We start from the raw sequence: 21,328 nt of genomic DNA, 5'->3' as shown, positions 1-21,328 counted from the left end.
GGCTGAAGATATCTGTGAGAAGTGGGGGAGTATCTCTTACTAACCCTGCATATAATCAATACAATCCAGCGCTATTATTCTGAAACGTGTGTGTGTGTGTTGTGCAGTGATCAACAATGACAGGGGATCAAGGAACTGGTGTGTGACAAAGAGGAATGGTGTCTAATTCAAGGTCAATAAGGCCTATGTCACTCCTTCACTTTCACAGAGGGGAGGGAGGAGGCATTATGTTCCTGTTGGTTACCAGAGCAAACATGACATCCCTGCTGGAGCTCATATCAATTTGTAATTTGACCCCCAGTCACAGCAAATGATGTCAGCACAGGTCATTTTTGCAAAACGACCCTACATTTGTCTCTTGTCATTGTCAGTTTCTATCCTCAGCATCACATCATTGGTCTACTTAACAGTTTTTAAAGAAAACTGATGTTAATATTCATAAATGGTAAGTTGTTTTATGTGAAGTGAACAATGAAAAGATAAATGATTTTATAAAACTCCAAGTAAGTATATTGATTTTAGAAGGCATTATGTTTTTCACACCTGTGCTTTTTTCCTTAATTGTATTAATTAATTGTGCTAAATAATAGCTTGTGTTACATACATTTAGTGTGCATCAGTCCTCAAAGCGTAGTGCCTTCACAGGTACCTTTTCAGTAATTTAATTTAGGTATATGATCAGACAAAAGTAGTGTATGTCCTACGTTTCCCTCCTTCAATGACCATCTTACTTACTAATTTGCTAACACCAGCAGCAGCTTCTCCTCATGCCAGTACATCTTTTAATAACTCTATTAATCTAATCGTCCACTAATTGGTCAAGATAGCCTTTTCCCTAATGATTTTTATCATAGGGTAATTAAAGAGCCCAGTAAAACCTGCTGAAATCACAGTGTCTAGTTAAAATGGTTTGATTGACACATTGCTTCTGTGCTCTGGTACTTTTTCTACATTATGAAGAATGAAATTTTCAGATTATTTTAAAAAATTGCTAGAATAACACTATTTTGTGATTATATCAATGACCAAAATACCAGTGACTGATAAATCTTTAATATAAAAATTGTACAAGAATTCTGATACAAATTACAAGAGGTATTTGGACAAAATATGAATAAAATTCCATTTACATCCCAAAACCCTTATGCATTTTATGCAAAAACCATAGACAGTTATGATACAGAAACAAATACAAGAAAGGCAAAAAAAGAGAGAAAAAAAAGAAACAAGAGTCTTTTAAAAAGAGGACCATTTTTTTTTCCTCCTGTCTGCAAATGGGAAACACCGGTTTAGGTAACATACAGTATTCATGAGGCTTCCAAATCACCATTTTGACACCAAAGTGATACAAGCTCCTCTGCTCTGTTTGTTCTTTGCGGTGCGACTATGTAGCCATGCAACGCTGTCGAGTGCCAGTGCCGTAACACGGGCATTTTAAGACACAGACACAAATGCATTGGATACACAAAAACAAAAAATCTAAATTCACCACGTCCTCAAGCTTATTTATACTTTAAGACTGTAAAATATGATTGGCACAATGGAAAACATTACGTTTTGAGCAATATGAATTTACAGTATTTTTTTTTTTTCAGGATTGTTGACATTTCACAGGTTCCAGTTCAAATTAATGAGGGTATTTTTTTTAAACATAACACATGAGACTGAAGCATCTATACAAACCCACGAATATGTGTATTTTTCTGCATATTTCTTATGTCCCATCAAACATTTTAATCCCACCCTGTTCCATGAGCTACATTAACTGGACAGTTTGCATGCAGTGTCACCTCTCATCCTCTCTGCTTAGACCTATTGTGCTCACTTACTCACTCAGTGATGTGAAAAAAAACGGACAGTGATTAACAGGTCAGCTGCTTCAACCGTTTGCCATCCCATTCTCCCTCTGCGTGCTATGTAGAATTACAGAATAATTGATGCCTGACGCTCCTCTAATCAAATATTAAAGATTCACTCCAGTAGTCTGGGCCAATGAGGTGCTCTAAGTGATGTGTTCCTCGTGATCCACAGCCTGGTCACTAGGTAGCAGAATGCACCTGGGCCCATGTGGTTGGAGAAGTAAAAAAGACAAAGATTGGATTGGGGGCTTTCTCAGAGGAGAGGGGGGGAATTGGTGGTCATTTCTCAGAGGAGAACAGAGTGTAGGGGGAGAGGGGTTGGAAATGTGAGGGGTTGCTCGATCGCTCTCCAGCAGGCAATCAAGAAGAAGCTGGCGATCCTGGGGAGTCCTGGCCCTGCTGCTCTCTTGCTCTCTCTGTTCCTCTCTTCCTCCCCTGCCTTGTTAAGTGACTGCCGCAAGGCTCCAGCCAGACCACTTTCTAAGCCCAATCCCTTTCCACCATCTCTCCCTTCCCCTTTCGCTGTCTGTCTCCATGGCTTTTGCTCGACAGTCGTTTGCATGTTTTTCTCAGCTCTATTTCCAGCCTCTTGCAGCTCTGAGCTCTGCTGGCATGACCAGCGCCATGCAGGACTTTAGAAGCCCGTAGGAGGTAAGAGAAGGGTGTTGTAAGGGAATCTCTTTTATGATATTCAGTTTTCTGTCTGGCGTGCACTGATAGAGAAGTAATGCACTGCAGTTGCTGCTTAATAAATGGACAGCAATGAACAGGACATAAGGAATGTGTTAAGAGTCTGAAAACTTGGTTTTCTCAGATCAAGACATAGAAGATGAGATTATTGGGCAGAGCACGTTTATATTAAGATGACTTTTGATATGTTGTGTATACAGTACAAATCAGTCTCTGAGCTTGCTGAACTTTTTAACAGATTTTCTTCATTTAATCACTGTCCTCTTTACATAAAATCATTGGCTGTTGAATATGTTGGGATATTTAAAATAAAATAAGAATAACAGCTTCTGACTTTTCATGCCTGCCATTCTTCATAATGTAATGTGATCTTTCTATGTTGTGGCAGAGGCTATAATGTTAATGCTAGACGGAGAGTTTCATTTCCTGTGGTGAGAAGACTCTATATTTCCCTGTCTCCTCCATCACTAGAGGTTAACAAGTCATCTAGTTCTTGTCATCCTTCTGGCCTGTAAATAGGAAGTATATGTGAGTGTACGCCGCTCTTCTTTGTGTGTGTGTGTGTGTGTGTGTGTGTGTGGTGTGTTAGAGAGACAGTTGTCAGCAGGGTTCCTGCAGGAGCACTTTTTTATTTCTGCCAGAGCGAGGGCCAGGGGGATTGAATGAGTGAATGAGGCAGCAAGCGCCTCAGTGAAACCCACTCCTGGGAGAAGGCAGGGGTTCCTGTACTCAATTTTCCCTTCACTTGGGATAAACAGGCAATTACCCATCCCTTTTTCCTATGCCATGGCCGTCCAGTGAACTTAAGCATACACTATTAGTGTGTGTCCCTGTAGGACCTGCGCTGTGGGGTGTGGAGGTGGTAAGTGAGTGGCGGGTTGAAGAAATGGGTAAGGCGGTTGTTAAATGACTGTGCTCTGACAGACAAAGAGAAAAACAGAATGAGAAAAAGAAACTGAATTGAATTGAATTACTAGTGACCCTGAATGAGAATAAGCACACAGAGAATGAATAGATTAATTGAATTCAACTAAATTGAATGAGTCACATCGAATTGTTCAAAGCACACTCTGTCTTTCCTTCTTTTTCTCTTTCTGTCAGTGTCACAGTCTTGTCAGCAACCTTGGCGTCTGGCAGTGTAACGAAGTGACAAGTGAGTTATTAGACAGAAGAAGCTGGAATGGCAGGGACGCCTCCAGGTAACGGAGAAGCAGCACATTTTTAATGATCGTTGCTGTCATCCTTTCCTCCCTAGTCAGCCTTCCACCTCCGCAACCTTTCCATCAGCCTCAGCTCTCTGTCTCACTCTCTTTATCTCTGAGAAGAGAGGACTGAAAACTGCATGTGTCATATAGGTTGAGTCTTTAAAAAAAGGCATGAAATATTTCACTAGAATAGGTCATGTCTATATTGCAAAATGGCTTAAGTATGAAACAAATGGAACTCAACACTGTTATGGATGTAAGGTATTGTGAATACTGTACAGCACACCACATAACACTGCATATTTTTCCCTCTGTGTGTAGCACCAGTCAAGTAAGAGAAGATCTCCTTGTATAGTAACACATGGCATTGCTAATACATTGATAAACAAGTCAAACTGAGGAACAATCTCTTATTTTTTGTCTTTTTACAAAAAATATTCTCATACTGGACAAAAAAAAAATCTCCATGAGGATACATCACCCACCAATAAATACCCCTTCCCTTGGCTACTTTGCCCAGTTACTGGAAATATTTGTACCGTAAGACAGTCATGGACATGTTAAAAATGCCAGGAAAATGGCAACATTTTTCATAGAGTACATTTGTAGCCGACACTCAGCAATGGAAACTGATACCTAAAATATCACAGCAAAAGATTTAAGACTCAAGTGCATCATATCAATCCAATGGGGCATGATTTAAGTACAATGTCTCACTGAAAGAGCTTTTCTTAGCCAAACACTTTTGTTTTGGTCACAGTTGAAGGACTATTTTCCTCTTTTTTTCTCTATTTTCTCTTTTTTTTCAAATCCATGGGAGAGTCATATTTCATTATTCATTGATTACCTTGTTTGACAATGTCACAATAATTTCATGCTTTAGACAGATTACCCCACTAAACCTCTGAATTAACTATTGTGATAACTGGCAACCATACACAGATTTAAACAAAAAAGATGAGGAGAGAATGTATCAGTATTCAAAATCTTTGTGTTTGTGAAACAGCAGTTTATATTCAGTCACACCTATATTACTTTTGAAGCATGACACTTTGGAGACACTTTTCAACATGTTGCCTAGCGATGGGGGAAGATCTTGAGTTTCGTTTATGGAGGACGTTTTCTTAATGTTTTCTGTTGTGAAACTGTGTTTGAAACTGAGCACGTGCAAAAAGAAACTGGCACAAGTATGTTGAAGGTACTGTCATTTCCCCTGGCGCTGTAGCCATCAATGACCCCGAACAACACCTAAACTCACCATTGCAAAAGTCCTCATTATAATAATATTACACATCCCCTTGTATAGATGCAAAGTGCAAAAACTGAATTGGTATACTAAAGCTCATAAACATAACAGACAAAAAAATCAATAGAAATACAGAGAATGATATCAGTGTAGGAGCCTAAAAGAGCATGCCGGCAACCTCTGAATATCTAACAAGTAGATAAAACAAGTCACATGATATTCTTTTTTTCCTAGGACTCAGTTTAAAATGTGTCTTTGAAGCTAACATAAATGAGTCAAGCTAGTAAGATGCTACCTCTTTCTTGCCTAAAGCTGGAAGTATTGTACTGGACTGTAACATAAAACCATAAAGAGAGAGAGAAAAAAGAAGCAAACAACCATCAACACAACTCTTTTACACCAAAAGCCTCTTGGGACATTATTTACAAATGAAGCTGTCATGCTTTTGTAAGGGGTTCATTTAAAAGCTATCATTACACAAATACAACAAGAAGATTTTCTTTTTTTTTTAATACTATCATTTCTGCAGGCAAAGTCACAAATAAGAGTTTGAATAGATTCTTTGGAGACGGACATGAAAACAAAGTGGGGAGAAGTTTGAAAGGAAAGATGGAGGGGTTTATGAAACTGGAGTTTTGTTATAAAGCAAACTCCATGCTCAAGAGTGTCATCCTGTTCTTCCAAAGAAGGAAAAGTCAAAGGTCACAATAATAAACTGTATTTAGAGTCAATTAATTTTATAGAGGGACATAGAAATGTCAGAGGATGGGCAGGAGGCATACAGGCATTTAGCTTGTATTTGATGGCCCTGGGCTGGGGTTAAAAGCTAATTTGAGGAGGAATTAGGATGAGGAATGAAGGGAGGAGCGGGCAGACTGACAGGAGGGTAGAATAGCAAGTCATTATTTAGTCTATTATTGTGGAGAAGGGCATGTTTTTATGGAGGTTGGGGTTCTGAGAGTGTCGATTACGGCTGCGCACAGAGCTGAACACCATGTTGCAACCAGGGATTTTGCACTTGTGCATCTCACGCAGGTGCACAGTCTTGTAGTGCACGCGCAAGGTCCCCTTGTTGCTGTACATTTTGTGGCAGATGTTGCAGAGGATCCCACTGCTGCCACTGTTACTGCCCCCGGTGGACGAAAGGAGGAATGGCGAGGAGGAAGGTTCCAACCCATCACCTTGTCGTCCTCCTCTTATTTCTCCAGTCTCATCCTGATGCCTCCCTTCACCCCGCCCCGTGGCACGCTGGGAGCAGTCCTCCCCCTCACTGTTGCCCTCCTCCTCATCCTCTTCTCCCTCCTCCTCCTCCAGGTCATCCAATAGGATGCCTTCATCGCTGCCCTCATCTGACTCATGTGAGGAGTGGACACTGCTGCTGGATTGAACGCTAGATGTGGTGCTCAGGTCCAACACCATGTAGTCGTCTGGCTGGCCCCGGGAGAAGCCATTGGTGTGGTGGTTTTTAAGGTCTTGGTTGAGAGGGTGGTGGGGATACTCATTGCTCGTGGGGGAACGGGCATCGTGGTTTAGGCCGGTGGGCCCGAAGCTGGCGCCTCCGATGCCCATCCCGGCCATAGGGTCCAAGCCCATGTGGTGCCCAGCATAGATCTTGGCCAGTAACTCGGCTCGCAGGTCCTTGGGCAGTGGCGTGAGTTGGGGGTCCAGGACAATGTCGTCCAGCTCTTTGGTCAGCAGTTTGCGGTGCAGGTTAATGTTGGAGCTGTGCCTAATGTGGGGGAAACATAATTATAGATAAGAATGCTGCCAATGTACAAAAAACACTGTCATATAAAAAAAGCTACCACGTTGCAATATAAATTCTCTGTTTAATCATGTATTTTAAGTTTTCTCACTTCTCTAAAATGGCATTAGACTATAAAGATTCAATATGCAAGAACAGCTACATGTGTAACTATTGTTACTATCAGTCGAGATACACAGACAGTCACACAGAGAGAGAAATCCACCCTGCAGCTCTCCTCGGAAAAGTGCACTAACATAGCACAGAGAGAGAGCATCCTGCTAGTGTTTACTGCTGTCAGCATGTCTGCACTGCACAGCCCTCAAATCCAATAGACTCTGACTCAATTAAATACTCCACCATATTGAATGGGAGTTTATCAATTGATTCGAGCTGTGGTAATGTGATAATCGAGGGGAACTGGATAGCATATTAGCACTAGGCCCTGACAGCATTATCGCATTCGTTCCCTATTGGAGGTGGCTTAATCGAGCACCTCAATGAACATGTCTTTATGTAGCCCTGGATTTAATTAAGATGGGCATTTTTTCCCAAACACAAGGCAAACTGTATCACACAATGTGCTACAGCTGATGAAAGAAACTCAGTAACAAGTGCCATGCTTAAGCCAAGATACGATTAGTGTGGGTTTCAGTTAACATACAAAGCCATGCTAAAGGATGCAAGGTGAAATGGGCCTGAAAAATCTAATTCAATGCTTTTTCACTCCAATTTCACAGTTGCCAAGTTGGACTAAGGAAAAGGGTACCCACGCCACACATGTCACAATAAAACTGCATAACACAGAAAGGAAACTTAAGCAACTAATGACCGGCGTCATATATGACATAAACAAGGCCCACTCCTTTCATATCAGGTCAGCACTTAAATCAAATAAGAAAATATGCATACACTCAGTGCCTTTTAATGTGAAGGGTTTCCATGCAGGGAGGGCACATGTGTGTATAACAAAACAAAAATTTAAAAAAAAGAAAAGAAAAGGGTCATCCTTATCAGGACGGGCAAAAATGGAGTCACAATGGATAGTAGAGCTTACCAGCAGTGGCAGGGTTGATGCAGTCAAAAAGGGTCCCTTTCCTTTAATTATTTACTTCCCTATCCGACATTGTCCTGCAAGAGGTAAAAATACATTCATTTGAGGGACCCTTTTCTGTGAACCAGGCAACCAGGAGCCCGTCCACTCGAGCATTGTCAGCATTGAGGAGAGAGAGCGTGGCAAATCGATTGGCCGTGGCTGTCACTGCATGTGTGTGTGTGTATTTGTACGTGCTTGTGTCTGTTTGTAGGTTTGTGTGTGAAAAACAGAAAATATACTACTTCCATATAGTGGGACTTCGTTCAAAAAGACTATATAAATCCTTTGTTCTTTTTTATCCTTTGATAGTACAGTTGCACCCATATGGCGTTAGCTTATGGATAAAATATGGGAGTCATGATTCAGTGCCTGTGGCGTTGCATCCCTGTCTAGTCAAATACATGTGTGGACGTTTGGCTGTTGGAGGCCGGAGTGTTTCTAGATAGTCTGACAAATGCCGTAATCAGTGATCAGTATATAAAGAAATGGGCATGTTTTTTCCTTAATTTCAACTGCAGTGATTCCAACTACCAGGCTTTGATGTCAGAGAGGCCATAGATTTGCTCAGTTAAGCCTGAATTTCAGAATGCTGTTGATGATGCTCAGGTAGGCAGGTCCTTTGCAACATGTCTCCATCTCTATAACAACACCTTCTCACTGCTAATAAGCTCTAAGTTAACCATGGCTACCTCAGTTTTAAGATATTAAAGTCAAACATGCTAAATGTCATGCAGTAAGTAGTCTGCGCTATAGCTACAGTAGCCATTTAAAATACTCAAAATGCACACCACATTGTTAGAATACTACAACAATATCTAATGAACAATATTCACATTTATTATGATCTTGTTATCCATTGTATAGTTATATGCAAATAACATAAAATAAATGGAAGGAAAAAAAAAATCAATTTATCATTTGTAACCATAATTTTAAGAACTGCAGAGGAGAAAAAAGCCCACTTTCTGATCATTTGCATAAACATTGTTTAATCCTTGTGTTGGCAATGTCTTCTTTCTCTAAGAAATCTAAATAAGTCAGCAGAATCCACACACAGTGGGCATAATGCACTTATCCCTTCATTTATCAGATTTAGACTTTCTGCCCCATTTCCCACTCCCCTCCATTCCTCCACCTCCATCACTCCACTTCAGTATGCTCTGTCTTTCCTCCCCCAAACCCAACTCCTTAGTCGACCCCCACCCCAACCCACCCCCCCTTCCTCCATCTCCACCTCCCTGTTGGCCAGTAATGTGGCTGGCAAACCAATTTGACAGTCTCATCTTCGCCCAAAAGATGGGGGAGGCCTCCAGAGAGCCCATTTTTGACTGTGCAGAGGAGGTAGAGTGAGAGTGTGCCTGTCCCAACCCGGCGTTAATCATCTTTAGGTTCATCTGATGGCCCTTGCCCTTGTTTTTGTGTCAGTGCGTATGTGTGTGTATACATGTGTGTATGTTGTCTAAATGGCTCATAATTTGTAAATGAGACGGAGGGCTGAGTGGTATTAAACTGACACCAGTGGTTCTTTGTCTTTCCTGTCATTTGAGGTGTGTTATGAGGTTTTGTGTGTAAGTGGGAGGACAAGAGTTTTAGTAACATTTATCACTCTCTGTCACTGCTTTATCTGCTTTGCATTGTTTCAGTCTGTTGAACAACAAAGGCTACAATGATTTGAGGATCCTCAAATAAATGAGTGGATAGACATTAAATATGCATTAAATATCACATGAAAAACATTTTTATGTACAAGTTATAATTTAATGACTTGAAATTACCCACAGATTTTAACTAGAATTCTATTGATGACAGTGTACTTGCATGAGACTCAATATGTTATTCATCTAAGAATATAATAATTCCCCTTATTCTCCTAAAAATACATCACAAGAAAACTGTCAGGGATAAACCAAAGGGATGGAATATTTCAAGCTTGCGTCTTTTAATCAGCATATATTTTGAACTGGGGTGAGTGGCTTTGCTAAGATATTCTCTCTATGAGCAGCGTGCCCTTTGTTTATAAGAGACAAACAGAGAGCTGTTTTTCAAGCAGCGGAGCCGGGCCCACATGCAGTGAGGGGACCGAGGGAAAAGGAGGGAGACAGAGAGAGGAAGGAGTGGGGAGGAAAGAGACTCTCCAACATAATTAACCTTCACTCTCTCCGTTTGCAGTGGCCCATGCTGGGACCATGGGCTGCGTGCTGCTGCAACATGGGAATGTGGACGAGGAAGACACCTAGTTGTTGTAGCGACATAGAAGGAGCAGGTTAAAATGTTGGAGTGAAGGTTTAAAAAAAAAAAAAAAGAAGCAGGGTAGGCTGATAAAAATTAGATAAGTAAGGCAACTCTTGTCAGCGGTTTAAAAAATATGATTAACAAGTCTAATAATGGTGATGATTACTGGTACGTGTGCCTTTCCAGCAGTTAATCATGCAGCTTCTAAAACACTTCTGCCGACGCTGCTCGCTCCCCACAATAAATATGTAATCATTTACCTCCGTGCAGCAGACGGCCAGGAGGCTGGGAGGAAAACACCCCACTGTAAAACCACACACACGTACTCTTGTGTCGCTCTCTGTTTTACACTTAAAAACATACACACATTATATGCTTGCTCAAGGGCACATTAAATGATCATTTCCTGTATTCCTGAGTCTGATTATGTGCAGTATTCATGTGCACACGTGTGTGTGTGAGAGAGAGAGAGAGATCTGCTGTTCATTCTACAGTCTTATACTGTAAATAGGGCAAAGATCCAAACATTTGTGATACTTTTTCCATGGCAGCACATTTACAGTGCGTCCTACTCTGACAATGTCATTGGCTCTTGGTTGTTTTTCTCAGTAGATCAAATGACCTCTCCTATGTTTTCTTCCTCACTTTGATACAGGAGCTTTTGATGCCACTGTCTGATGGTGTGTTTACGTGCCTTTGGCTTTTCACTCAGTCAATGGACTAATCAGAAATTCAGAGATACTTCCCTTTTTCTGGATGTCAACAGCTGTTTGGGAGGTACTGAGAAGAGAAAGCCAGGCAGGGTTACATATTACAAAGCTGCTTTAGAATATATTAGTCAGCTGTAACAAAAAGCACAAACAACTACAGATTTACCTTCCCCTTATTAGATCCAATATGTTAATTGTTTTTTTTTTTTTTTTAGAGTATTACTTTGTGTTAAGTATTGTTTTATCAGTTCTTTATGACTGAGGTGAACCACAGGAAAGAGCTGCTTATTAATCATTACTACCAACAGTTTTGACAAAAAAATCTAATTAGCAATAAGAATGGAGTTTGATTTATCTAATTTACTAGTAATAAACATTCTAAACATTATTTTGCGCAAATTCCTTTGTACATGCAGTTTCTTAATCTTATCAGAGCAAATGGTTTTATGAAAACAACCAAATTATATTCTCATTTTATTGCTACCATTACACTCAAACATGCATTATGTCATTAGAGGATTATCCAGGGACAGATTTGATGAGAGCCCGGCTTGTGTATTGACTCGTCTCAAAGCCTCAGGATTCCTCTAGCAATGCACTGCTCTTATTTCAGTTGTTTTGTTCCCTGTTTGAACCAGCAGCAGAGTAATATGTCCCATATGCTATCAGGAATTTATCCCCCACAGAAAAAGTATGGAAACAATAGTGTGCTTAGGTCTTACCCACCCAGAGCTATACTGTACATCCCTGGCTGAAAGATGCATTATGTTCACAGCAGCAATTGTCCCTCCTTGCTACAAAGTTATCTCTGTCTCCCATATGTTTTGCCACTTTTTGCGTTTGAATGGCATTTATATGCTGATGTTTCTCATCATGGACTTAAACTGTCACACACACACACACGCACATCCAAGCTGTCACAGTGAGTGAGCATAAGGAAGAGTTCATGTTGAGGTTTTACCTTTTCTCTGTGCAATGTGGTCTAATCTTTGAACCCCTCTGCCTTTCTAAAGGACTCCACTCAACCCTTTCTTTGATGCCAAACCCCTGACTGCATATTTGTGAAAATGCACCTTCTCCACACCATATTTTTGCGCTCTTCTTTTCTGATGATTTTTTTCCCTTCTCATTCCTGCCATCTCATACACTGTAGTTAAGTGAAGTTTCCATGAGCCATCATGGGGTCATTGTAGCAGATGCCAGTGTGAATAGATGACACTAATGTGAACGACAAAGTTGTATCACTGGCACAAGCAGGGCAGCTGTCAGAATTAAATTTATTTAACTCTGATTCACAATAACGGCCTTAGCATAGATTAAAATCTTAACAACATCTGCTTCCAGTGGTGCTCTTGCCATGTGTGAGCTAGTTTCTGGAAAGGTTAGTCTTTCATTTGAGTTTACAAAGCTCTTAGGTGTAACTACCATTGAAAACTTTTCTCATGTTAAATTTCTATCTTCTTGCTATATGTAGGTTGAAATAAAGCTGTTAATTGTTTACATAAAACACCTGTTTTACAGCAATAGGTGGCTAATTACAAATAGATAAAGTGTATACTAGAACAAATTGTATTCTCTGTTATCTATTTGTACATGCAGTATCCCTGTGTGTGTGTGTGTGTGTATGTGTCTGCAAGTGAGCGTGCAAAATGTGCATGCACACAGCGGCCCAGTCATGCCTTAGGCATTCTCGATTCCTAAAGCCTTGTCAAAAGAGGGGAGCTAACAAATGGTGGCAGTACACCACACTGAGGCAATGCATGCTATAATAACACTTCCTGCCATCTTGCTGCTGTTGGCACAGCTGCATCAGGTGAGCAGCGGGGGTTGCACCTTCACTAATGCTAACTCTTCTCCTGTTCTGCTTCCCCTGTTCCCCACCCGCATCCATTCTAATAGAGTCCCAGAGTCACCTGCTCTATTTACATGATGCTAATGAACAAACAGTGGTAGGAACAGATGCCACCAGAACAACAAATGTAATAAAAGGCTTGGGGTGGAAAAGGAGCAGCAGGTTTGGGTGGAGGAAGAGATAAGGGGGGGCAGAGGCAGTGTGTGGGTGAGACAAAACACGGAGGAAAAATATAAAGCTCCCTCTGGGAAGATTTGTTTGCCAATTGAAAGCATGAAGTAAGTTGTAACTTGCCCCTTACTGAAAATAAAGTGTCACTTGTCATGGATGTTACATGATGATTTTTTTTTCATCTCTAGTCTCCCTAAGAAAAACAAAAAAACAAAAAAAGTGAGGCCGCTTAGCAGCTGACTTCTATTAAAGAGAGTAAGCAGTAGAGGTATTTGTTACACTTGAAGTACTGTGTATTTTAGAGGGGTTTGGGGGATTTACATTTTGTTTCAAGGGCCATTTGACACTATGTCCCTGCTGTGTTGATTGACTGGATAACTCAGTCAAGTTACCATTGTTGTTTACATGACTGGCAAGGGAATATGATTTTCTGTGTCATCAGGGCTGAAATATGAATGCACATACAGCTGTTTGTTTTCTCTAATATCAATAATTCTAATGTATATTATTAGCAGCTATATATATATATATATATATATAAAGGATTGTGAAATAGAAATTCTACTCATTAAGCCTGACTGAACACTGGCCAATATAACACTTAAAAGTCACTCTCATGATGGGGGAGCCATCTGTGCTAGCCCAGGGCATGTGTTGTGGCATCAACCTGCTGCCAATGCTGCTACAGTATATATATATTCAGAGGAGTGAGTGTGTGGGACTGATATGTGCTAACAAGCCCAGGTGAACATGGCTAGCCTCACCTCCTAATGCGCTAATAAATGCAGTGGTTTGACAAACCGCTGTCTATGTTAATATATGCACCTTCACCTCCCTGTGACAAGGTGAGGTAGTGAGGGCAGGTAAACAACACACTACAGCTGGAGGGTTGATGGGTATGGTCTAGTACATGTTTGAATGCATGTGTATGTGTTTCTCATCCTGACACCCTACTTTTCTGAACATTGACTTGACAAGGAGCAGATGTCCCTGAATTCATTTTTTTGTGTTCTGTTAGCTAACAGACATTAAGTTGTGGTGTTAAATATAATACCCTAATCAAATACTGCAGTTAAATCTTATTTAATTAACATGAAATTAAAAGGCATATCTCTCTCAAAAATGCTTGTATCTATAGAACTATGTTTTAATATGGCTTTATAAAACTACTATATCCTTAAAAAATATTATATTCTGTAGATTTATGTAGTGCTCTTATTTAGATAAGAATATATGATAAAGATTGAATCAAACATTTCCATTGAACCTACCTGCAACTGTTGCAATTACAGTATATTAAAATAAAATGTTAACATTACCAAGTTTTAGCACTGACCTGTCTCGGCTCCGCCGGGAGGGGAAAGCAGCGTTGCAGCCAGCCACAGTGCACACATGCATCTCTTTGAGATGCACATTCTTGTAGTGCAGTTTCATGCTATAGGAGCTCTTGAAGCTCTTCTTACACACATAGCAGATCTTGGGATCCGGACTTGAGCGTGGGTCTCCCTCTGGTGATTGAGAAGAAGGGAATTTGGGTGGGCTGGCACCGTAGCCCATCGAAGAGATGAAGCTCTCATGCAGAGCAGCCATGCTTGCAGCAGCGGCAGCTGCTGCTGCCATGCCTCCATTGTAGAGACCATACTGGCTCATGCAAAACATGTCATAAGTAGGATCGTTGAGTTCTTCCTTGATCTTGATAGGAGGCTGATGAGGGGAGGGTGAGGAATGGCCCTTGCCTTCCATTTCCTTTCTCAAATGGACTTCCTCTCCACCCTCATCGTCCTGTTCCTTGTCCAGAACCCTTCCACCCCTGCTGTGTTTTTGCTGTTCCTCCACATCCATCAGCTCATCACGATAAAACATCTTGGAATCAGAGGTTTCAGACTCATTCTCAAAGTCTCTCTCGTGGTCCTGATCCTCAGAGGTGAAGCTGTCCATGCAACGTAGCTCATTGGAGCCTTGAAGATCATTTCCACCCCTGCTGTCACTACCAGTCCCCTCCCGGCATTCATCTTCACTTTGTCTCATCATGCCTCTAAGAGCTAGGCCGGGGCTCATCTCGTCCTGGGAGGGGGATTGCTGCCCACTACCACCACTGTGGTTCCCAGTACCACAGCCACCGTTATTGTTGCTGTTACAGTTTCCATTCATTTTGACATTGTTGTGAAGAAGTGATGAGTGGTGATGGTGGTGATTATGGTGGATGTTATCATCATTATCCTCATCTTTGTCCTCGTATTCATCTGCCACATCAATCACTTCCTTCTCAATCTTCACTGGCATGCTAGATTTACGAGGCTTCTTTTTGGGCGTGGGGTCACTGCTGCCAGTGGTGGGGTCCTGATTACAATTAGGTATAGTTAAGCGGTGGGACATGAGTCCTGCCTCTGACACATGAACATTATTATGTGAAGCCACAGCTGCAGCAGCCAACAGCTGCTGTTGCTGGTCCATCAGGGTGGTACTGTTGGTGGTGGTGGGCAGAATGGGGCTGGTGGGCAGAGACACTGGAGGACTAACAAGGTCTGCGGGGGACAGTAGTGTACGGTAGAATGGGGGCACTGGCTGGACTGGCTGCACTGACTTCAGGGAGGGGAACACCAGTGGGCTCTGCAGAGGTGACTGAAGCATAGGGTCTATCGGTGGGGTTGTGAAGCCCAGCGGTGGCCTTCCAGGGCTGGTGAGTGTGAAGCCACCATTCTTGGTGCTTGAGATGACAGGTGTGCCAGTGGTTGAAGTGGCACGGATGAGGTCCTTGTCCCGGTTATTACGCAACATGGGCATGTGCAACCTTGGATTGGGATTGGCACTGTGGCGGTTGCGGCTGCGCAGTGAGCTGAAGACCATGTTGCAGCCTTCAATGGTGCAACGGTGTTTGATCTTCAAGTGCACAGCATTATAATGTATCTTAAGTGTGCCTTTATCATAAAAGGTTTTGCCACAAGAGTTGCAGCACACACGACCCTTGCGTGAGGTGGATCCCATGCGGCGCATGCGATGCATCTTGGAAGCAAAAGAGGGATGGGTGATGGTTTTAGACTGCTCTTCCTTTACATAGTGGTGTTGTACCTGGTGGTCACTCAAGCTGTTGGATTGCTGAGGTTGATTTTGGGACTGCTGTTGGCCCTGCTGCTGTTGCTGCTGGAGCTGTGTCTGTTGTTGCTGCTGTTGTTGAGCCTGCTGGGTGGAAGGAGATGGTGAGATGGGTGATGCCCTGTTATTGGGTTCTGTCTTGGGTTCAATGTTGTTCATGACTCCTAGGGCTCCACGGCTAGGGCTCTGGCCTGTGCGGAAGGGTGACAGGGACACTTCTGATTCACTGGTCTCGACCTGTTCAACTTGGTTGGGCAGGCTGGGCTCCCGGAGCCGGAGAGCAGATTGCTCCATAGGCAGACCATTGGGGGGCAAGCCAAGCATGGGAGCAGAGACTGGGTTGATATACTGGAAGGGCAGGAGGAAGGCAAGGCTGTTGGGGATATTCTCAAAATGGTGAATGCTGGATGGGCTACTGTTTTCCAGATGTGTCAGGAGTCCCGGGCTGCGGGTCCTGTTGTTGCTTTCTATGAACGTCCTAATCCCGGAGTCTGTCTTGGAGGAGGGAACTGTAACTGCCTGACCTTCCTTCTCCTGAATGGCCATCAGCTCCACAATGGACTTGGTCTCACCAAAGCGCAGGAACTGCTGCAGGGTGATGATCTCCTCTTCTCGGGACATTATGGTCCAGCGGTCCAGCACCTTGCCTGCAGCATCCTACATGCCCCAGAAGAGACAAGAGAGAAGACAAAAATACAAACCATTATTGATTGTGCATAATCAGTGTGGTCAAAGGAGAAGATAGAGCAGGGGTTAGTTTGTAAGGGCAAGCTTTTCTGCTCATGAAATTCAGAGGCCCCTGGAGCAACAAGTAACTAACAGAGCTTTGTCGAAAACCTCCCCCCTCCACTGTCCCTTTTTCCAATCCACTTTTCACTCATTCATTTTTTCTATAAATCAGCCCTGCACATGCAATCATTAATCACACAGTGATGAGCATAGGCAAGAATTTAATTGAGCCTCAAGCAAACAAATCAAAAGCACTGAAGTGGGCCTATTAGCAGGTCTCTGCGACTTTCAACATTGTAGGGATGTTAATCTGTGACACTGACAAAAACAGCTTTGTAAAAGATGTGAACTCTTGCTGGGTCTCCCTCTGTACACAAACTGTACCTAGGGACATTTACAAAATTGTGTGAGCCAGAGAAAAAATGGCTAACAGAAATAATAGAATAATTAATGCAAGCCACTAATCGCACCTTGGTTGGCAGGATTTTTTCCTGTGTGTTCTTCATCTCATCTCTAAGGCAGTGAAATGCTTGAGGGAGGATGGGACTGCTACACTGAGTATCAGGGAATGGCGTTGGACATTCAAAGAGAAAAATTCATGTTTATTTAAGGTCGCAGTCGAGGATGCCATTACAGTGGTATTGAGCTTGTGTTCCTCACATTGGGCAGGCTATATATTTATCATGCTTTTTAAAGTATGTTTTAAGAGATTTGTATCCTCTTTCACCTTAATGGTCAAAATATTTTGTTATAAACAACCATGTTGCTTAGGAAACTGTCAACTGCATCTTCAGTTCACAATGGCAAGAGGCAGAAATGTAAAATACGCAAATATTAAGTATCGATAATTTACATAATAATTGGCACTTCCAATTCTTGCATTTTGGCTTGGGAATGGTGAGAAACAAATTTCCATTGTAAGACACCAGAATTGCTCAGATGGGAGTTGGAAGTTATCCCAAATAGACTTTACTTGGCTTGTCTTTTGGAGATGTGCTACAAATGGCTGAGAAATAAAAAGCTGAGACTTCTTGCAAATGTACGCATTGTCAAACATCAAGAGATAACAAGGGATTCTGGGAAAAGAATACTGGCAAAGCCTGTGCATTAAATTTGTGGTTGAGTGACTAGATTTGAGGCACTGAATGTTTGACCCTGTGCTTTTGTCCTCATGTATGAATCCACATATGCTCCTGCTTCATAGAAGTCCTAACAAAATTATACTCATACTGTAACTACTGCCACAGCTGTTATTATATAAAATGGTATGGGTATTTTGTGTGAACAAGATAGAGATTGACGAGAGAGGGAGAGACAGAGAGATAGTAGTAATGGTACAGTTCACACACAGGTTCCTGGGGGACCAGGCGCAAGTGACATCAAGGGAGTAACGCAAGCGATGACAATTAGTCACAGTGAAATGGTAACATTTCATATGTGCTCCTAGCTGCTGGCATCTATAAAAGATAAATGGCGACTCTGTTGAGTAAAAAGCTGTAAAAACCAACATCACAAAGCACAAAGGGCCTGTAAGGAGAAAACAGAAGATAAATGTTTAAAGAGAGACAGCGAAAGAGAGAGAGAGAACAGGAGAGACACAGAGGAAGAAGAAGCAGAAAAACAGAAAATAAAAGTGTGAGTGGTTTCATATCATGCCCTCAGATATACTGGAGAAATAGATTCTTCTGAGACGAAACATCAATAGTCTCTGGGGTATTTGTTGTTAAATATACATTAAAAAACATTTTACACTTTCATTCTGTGTACGCTCTGGAGTTTTTGCCTGGAGGTACGACTTTAAATTCTAGCCTGGGCACTATTATTTCATACTGCATGGCCATCTGGGCATTAGTACTTCCATTTGATTTAACTGAAACAAAAAATGAAAGCAAATTAGAAAGTGAATCTTTAAATAGATCTACAACCAGAACATTTCTTAAGAAATTGTAGTTCTAAGAAGTGGACCAGTCTTTCAATATTTTGTAGCGACAAAATGGGTTCATTTGTGAGTGTTAAGCATGTAAATGCTCTAAGGTAGCCAACAATTACAACTCTGATTAGAGGCATGAAAAATTCTAAATATTCTAAATATGTGTATTATTCCTGTGAATAGTGTCTCTGTTTCATGAGGAATAAATAGCAAGAGAGAGTATGTGCTTTTTGGGATTGTTGGTGGGCCATGTTTAATTTAATTTAAGCCAGTTTTAAGACATCTTAATATCAATTTCCTAAACACTCCACTTTGATGTTAGCTCTTCCAACTGTGATAAATAAGATTCATAAGAACAAGAAGCTCTCAAAAGGGGTGTAATTTTAATTGGAGCACAATTAATAAATGCTAGGTATTAGTCTTAACCTGTACTGTAAGTAACGTTAAATACAACTTTGCACGTTTGTACACATCCACCAGATGGCTTGACCAAAGTCGCTCTCCAAACCCACACCCAGTTATCCAGCCCTGTCTCAATCAGTGACTGAGTCAAACAGGGTTGAGACATTTATTTCATCCTCTACTAGTCCTACCCTGTGCCTTCACTTCCCCACTCATGAAGTCAAATAAAAGCCAAAACACAATGACACAGGCCAAGCTGCAACCCATTAGTGTTAGGAAGGGCCAGCCAGCTGTCAGAACATGTCAGCAGTTCTGCTATGCACTGGACCCTGTCTGAGAGGAGGCTATCCAAGCACTCCTCGTTCACTGGTCAATTGAGTTTTGGAGGCCAATCAACAAGCGTTTGGGCTGAGGTCATGCTTGGAGCAGAGAGTCAACCCAAATTTAAAAAAGCGGTCTAGAAAAGGATGTGAGGGGACAAACAAGGTTCTGTCCATGTGGAGAGTACAGCTGTTTTCTATGCCAAATAGCTTTTCAATACATGGCTGTTTCTTAAAAAGCCATTGCAGTAATTTATTTATAACACTATATTTTGGAACACAACACCTTTTATAATAGCAAATTTAAATTCCAGACAAAAATGTTTAATGCAGATGATCCTCATAAAAGTTATTAAATAATCAAAGGTGAGAAAAAATATGCAGGTATTATATGAGTATCTAAAGTATGTATTGACACACATTTGCAGACAAACACAGGCCCCTGTAGTCCTTACTACAGTATGTCTCACAACTCCACTCCCCTGCATTAGCCTTGTGATGCTGTGAGAGAAACAAATATGCCATTAGAAGCACTTTTACAAGTAGGCACTCATCTTCCAATTAGCTTAATGTGGCCCTCTTTCCCCTATATTTTCCAGGCGTGCCCCACCTCTTCTTGTACACTCCCTCCAGTAAAATCTCATTAATCCACCCCTCCCCCGTCTCCCCCAGTGCTATGACATATTAGTCTGTCATTATGCATCCCAGAGTCCTTTAAACAATACAGCTAAACCTCTGTTTGCCAGGTTAATGACTATTAGTCAATAATTACAGCAAAGAGATGATGGGGTACCCACTTTATCTGGTGGACAGCCTGCTGCTGTTAGTTTATTTTATCTGCCTGCCTCCATGTCTCTCAGAATTAATCTAGCAACGGCTGTATTTATTCATCTCTCTGCTGCTGCAATGCATTCTTAATTCATTCATTTGTCTCTAATACTGTGGTGGTGCTGGATGCTGTTTAGTGGGTGTGAAGTGGGGTATCCACCTTGCAAATTGCTGACAATGAGGATGAACGAATGATGGCCTTGTCAAGGGCCAGGGCACAACTGTCAGTTAAAACAAATCAGGCAATTATGCAATTAGCAGGTTATGTGCTGAACTGTATTAAGAGCCTGGGTGTCCAGTGTTGTTAGGTTGCATAGTGTGCATTAGGGATTAACAGCATAACACGTGTATGCTCATCACTAATCATCACCTATCATATTCATTGACTGAGTGTATTTGGCAAGCAGTGGGGAAAGATGCCATGCTAGGCACATAGCAAAAAGGGAAAATATTAGCTGTTGATATGCCATATTGACCTATGCCTGTATACAGTAGATGGGATGTCTCTCACCTTTTATCATTAAGTGTCTCTGCTATTTACATTTTCTTGTAAATATGCAGTGTAAACTGACACAATGTGTTATGTAAAATCTGTAGAATACAAAGTGTAGGGTGACAGCTACACTGGTTCCACATTAACGTAAGGACAGTTCAACCGATCATAAGACCGTATCACTTGCAATAGGGAGGATCAGTTCTCACAATGGCAAAGTGAACCATGGGAACCACATTGATTCACCAATCACCTTGCAGTGAATGCGATCTCCACCTAGCCTCAAGGGAATCCCCATTGATCTTCAGTCCTGCTTTCAGATCCAGTTCCTTAAAAAAACTGCTGTATCCCTGTGTTCGCCACTTCAAGGGAGGTTAAGCAGAAGTTCCTTGTGATCTGAGAAGGTCTTGAACCTTGGTTCTTCCTTTTCCATATTCTGTTTCTCTCCCCACCCCATCTCGGGCTGTATGAATAATGCAGAGGATCTAGTGGCGAGAGGTGCCACGGGGGATGGGTTCACGCAAAGCCCACTGCCTGGAGCCATCACATCAGAGGGCAAGAGCTCCCAAGACACAGACTGCACCCCCATTGGCTCCCCAGTGGCAGGTCAGAGGTCATGTGTGAACAACCGGCTCTACTTCTTCCCCTGTGATGGACCATGGGGAAATCAGTAGCTACATCCAGACGTGGGTGGAGGACATTTGTAAGAATCATAGAGGTTGAAATTT

At 41.8% G+C, this 21,328-nt stretch overlaps 1 protein-coding gene across 7 annotated transcripts in view; it reads right to left on the bottom strand.

The window, feature by feature from the left end:
• Nucleotides 1–1,037: 1,037 nt before the first annotated feature.
• Nucleotides 1,038–21,328, bottom strand: part of bnc2 (basonuclin 2) — a 178,231-nt gene continuing 157,940 nt past the window's right edge. For 6 of the 7 annotated variants that reach the window (XM_042430079.1, XM_042430094.1, XM_042430103.1 and 3 more), the window contains 2 exons: nt 14,142–16,555; nt 1,038–6,729 (listed from right to left, as the gene is read on the bottom strand). In XM_042430079.1, coding sequence (XP_042286013.1) covers nt 5,907–6,729; nt 14,142–16,555 — 3,237 coding nt within the window. In that variant the 3' untranslated portion in view covers nt 1,038–5,906. Of the gene's footprint in view, nt 6,730–7,801; nt 7,876–14,141; nt 16,556–21,328 lie in introns of all 7 variants that reach the window. The other variant, XM_042430107.1, reaches the window with a different exon arrangement.

This window comes from Thunnus maccoyii, chromosome 2 (assembly GCF_910596095.1).
Source record: "Thunnus maccoyii chromosome 2, fThuMac1.1, whole genome shotgun sequence".
NCBI lineage: Eukaryota > Metazoa > Chordata > Actinopteri > Scombriformes > Scombridae > Thunnus > Thunnus maccoyii.
Note: the sequence above shows the minus strand (reverse complement) of the source record. Positions and strands in the feature narration are given on the sequence as shown.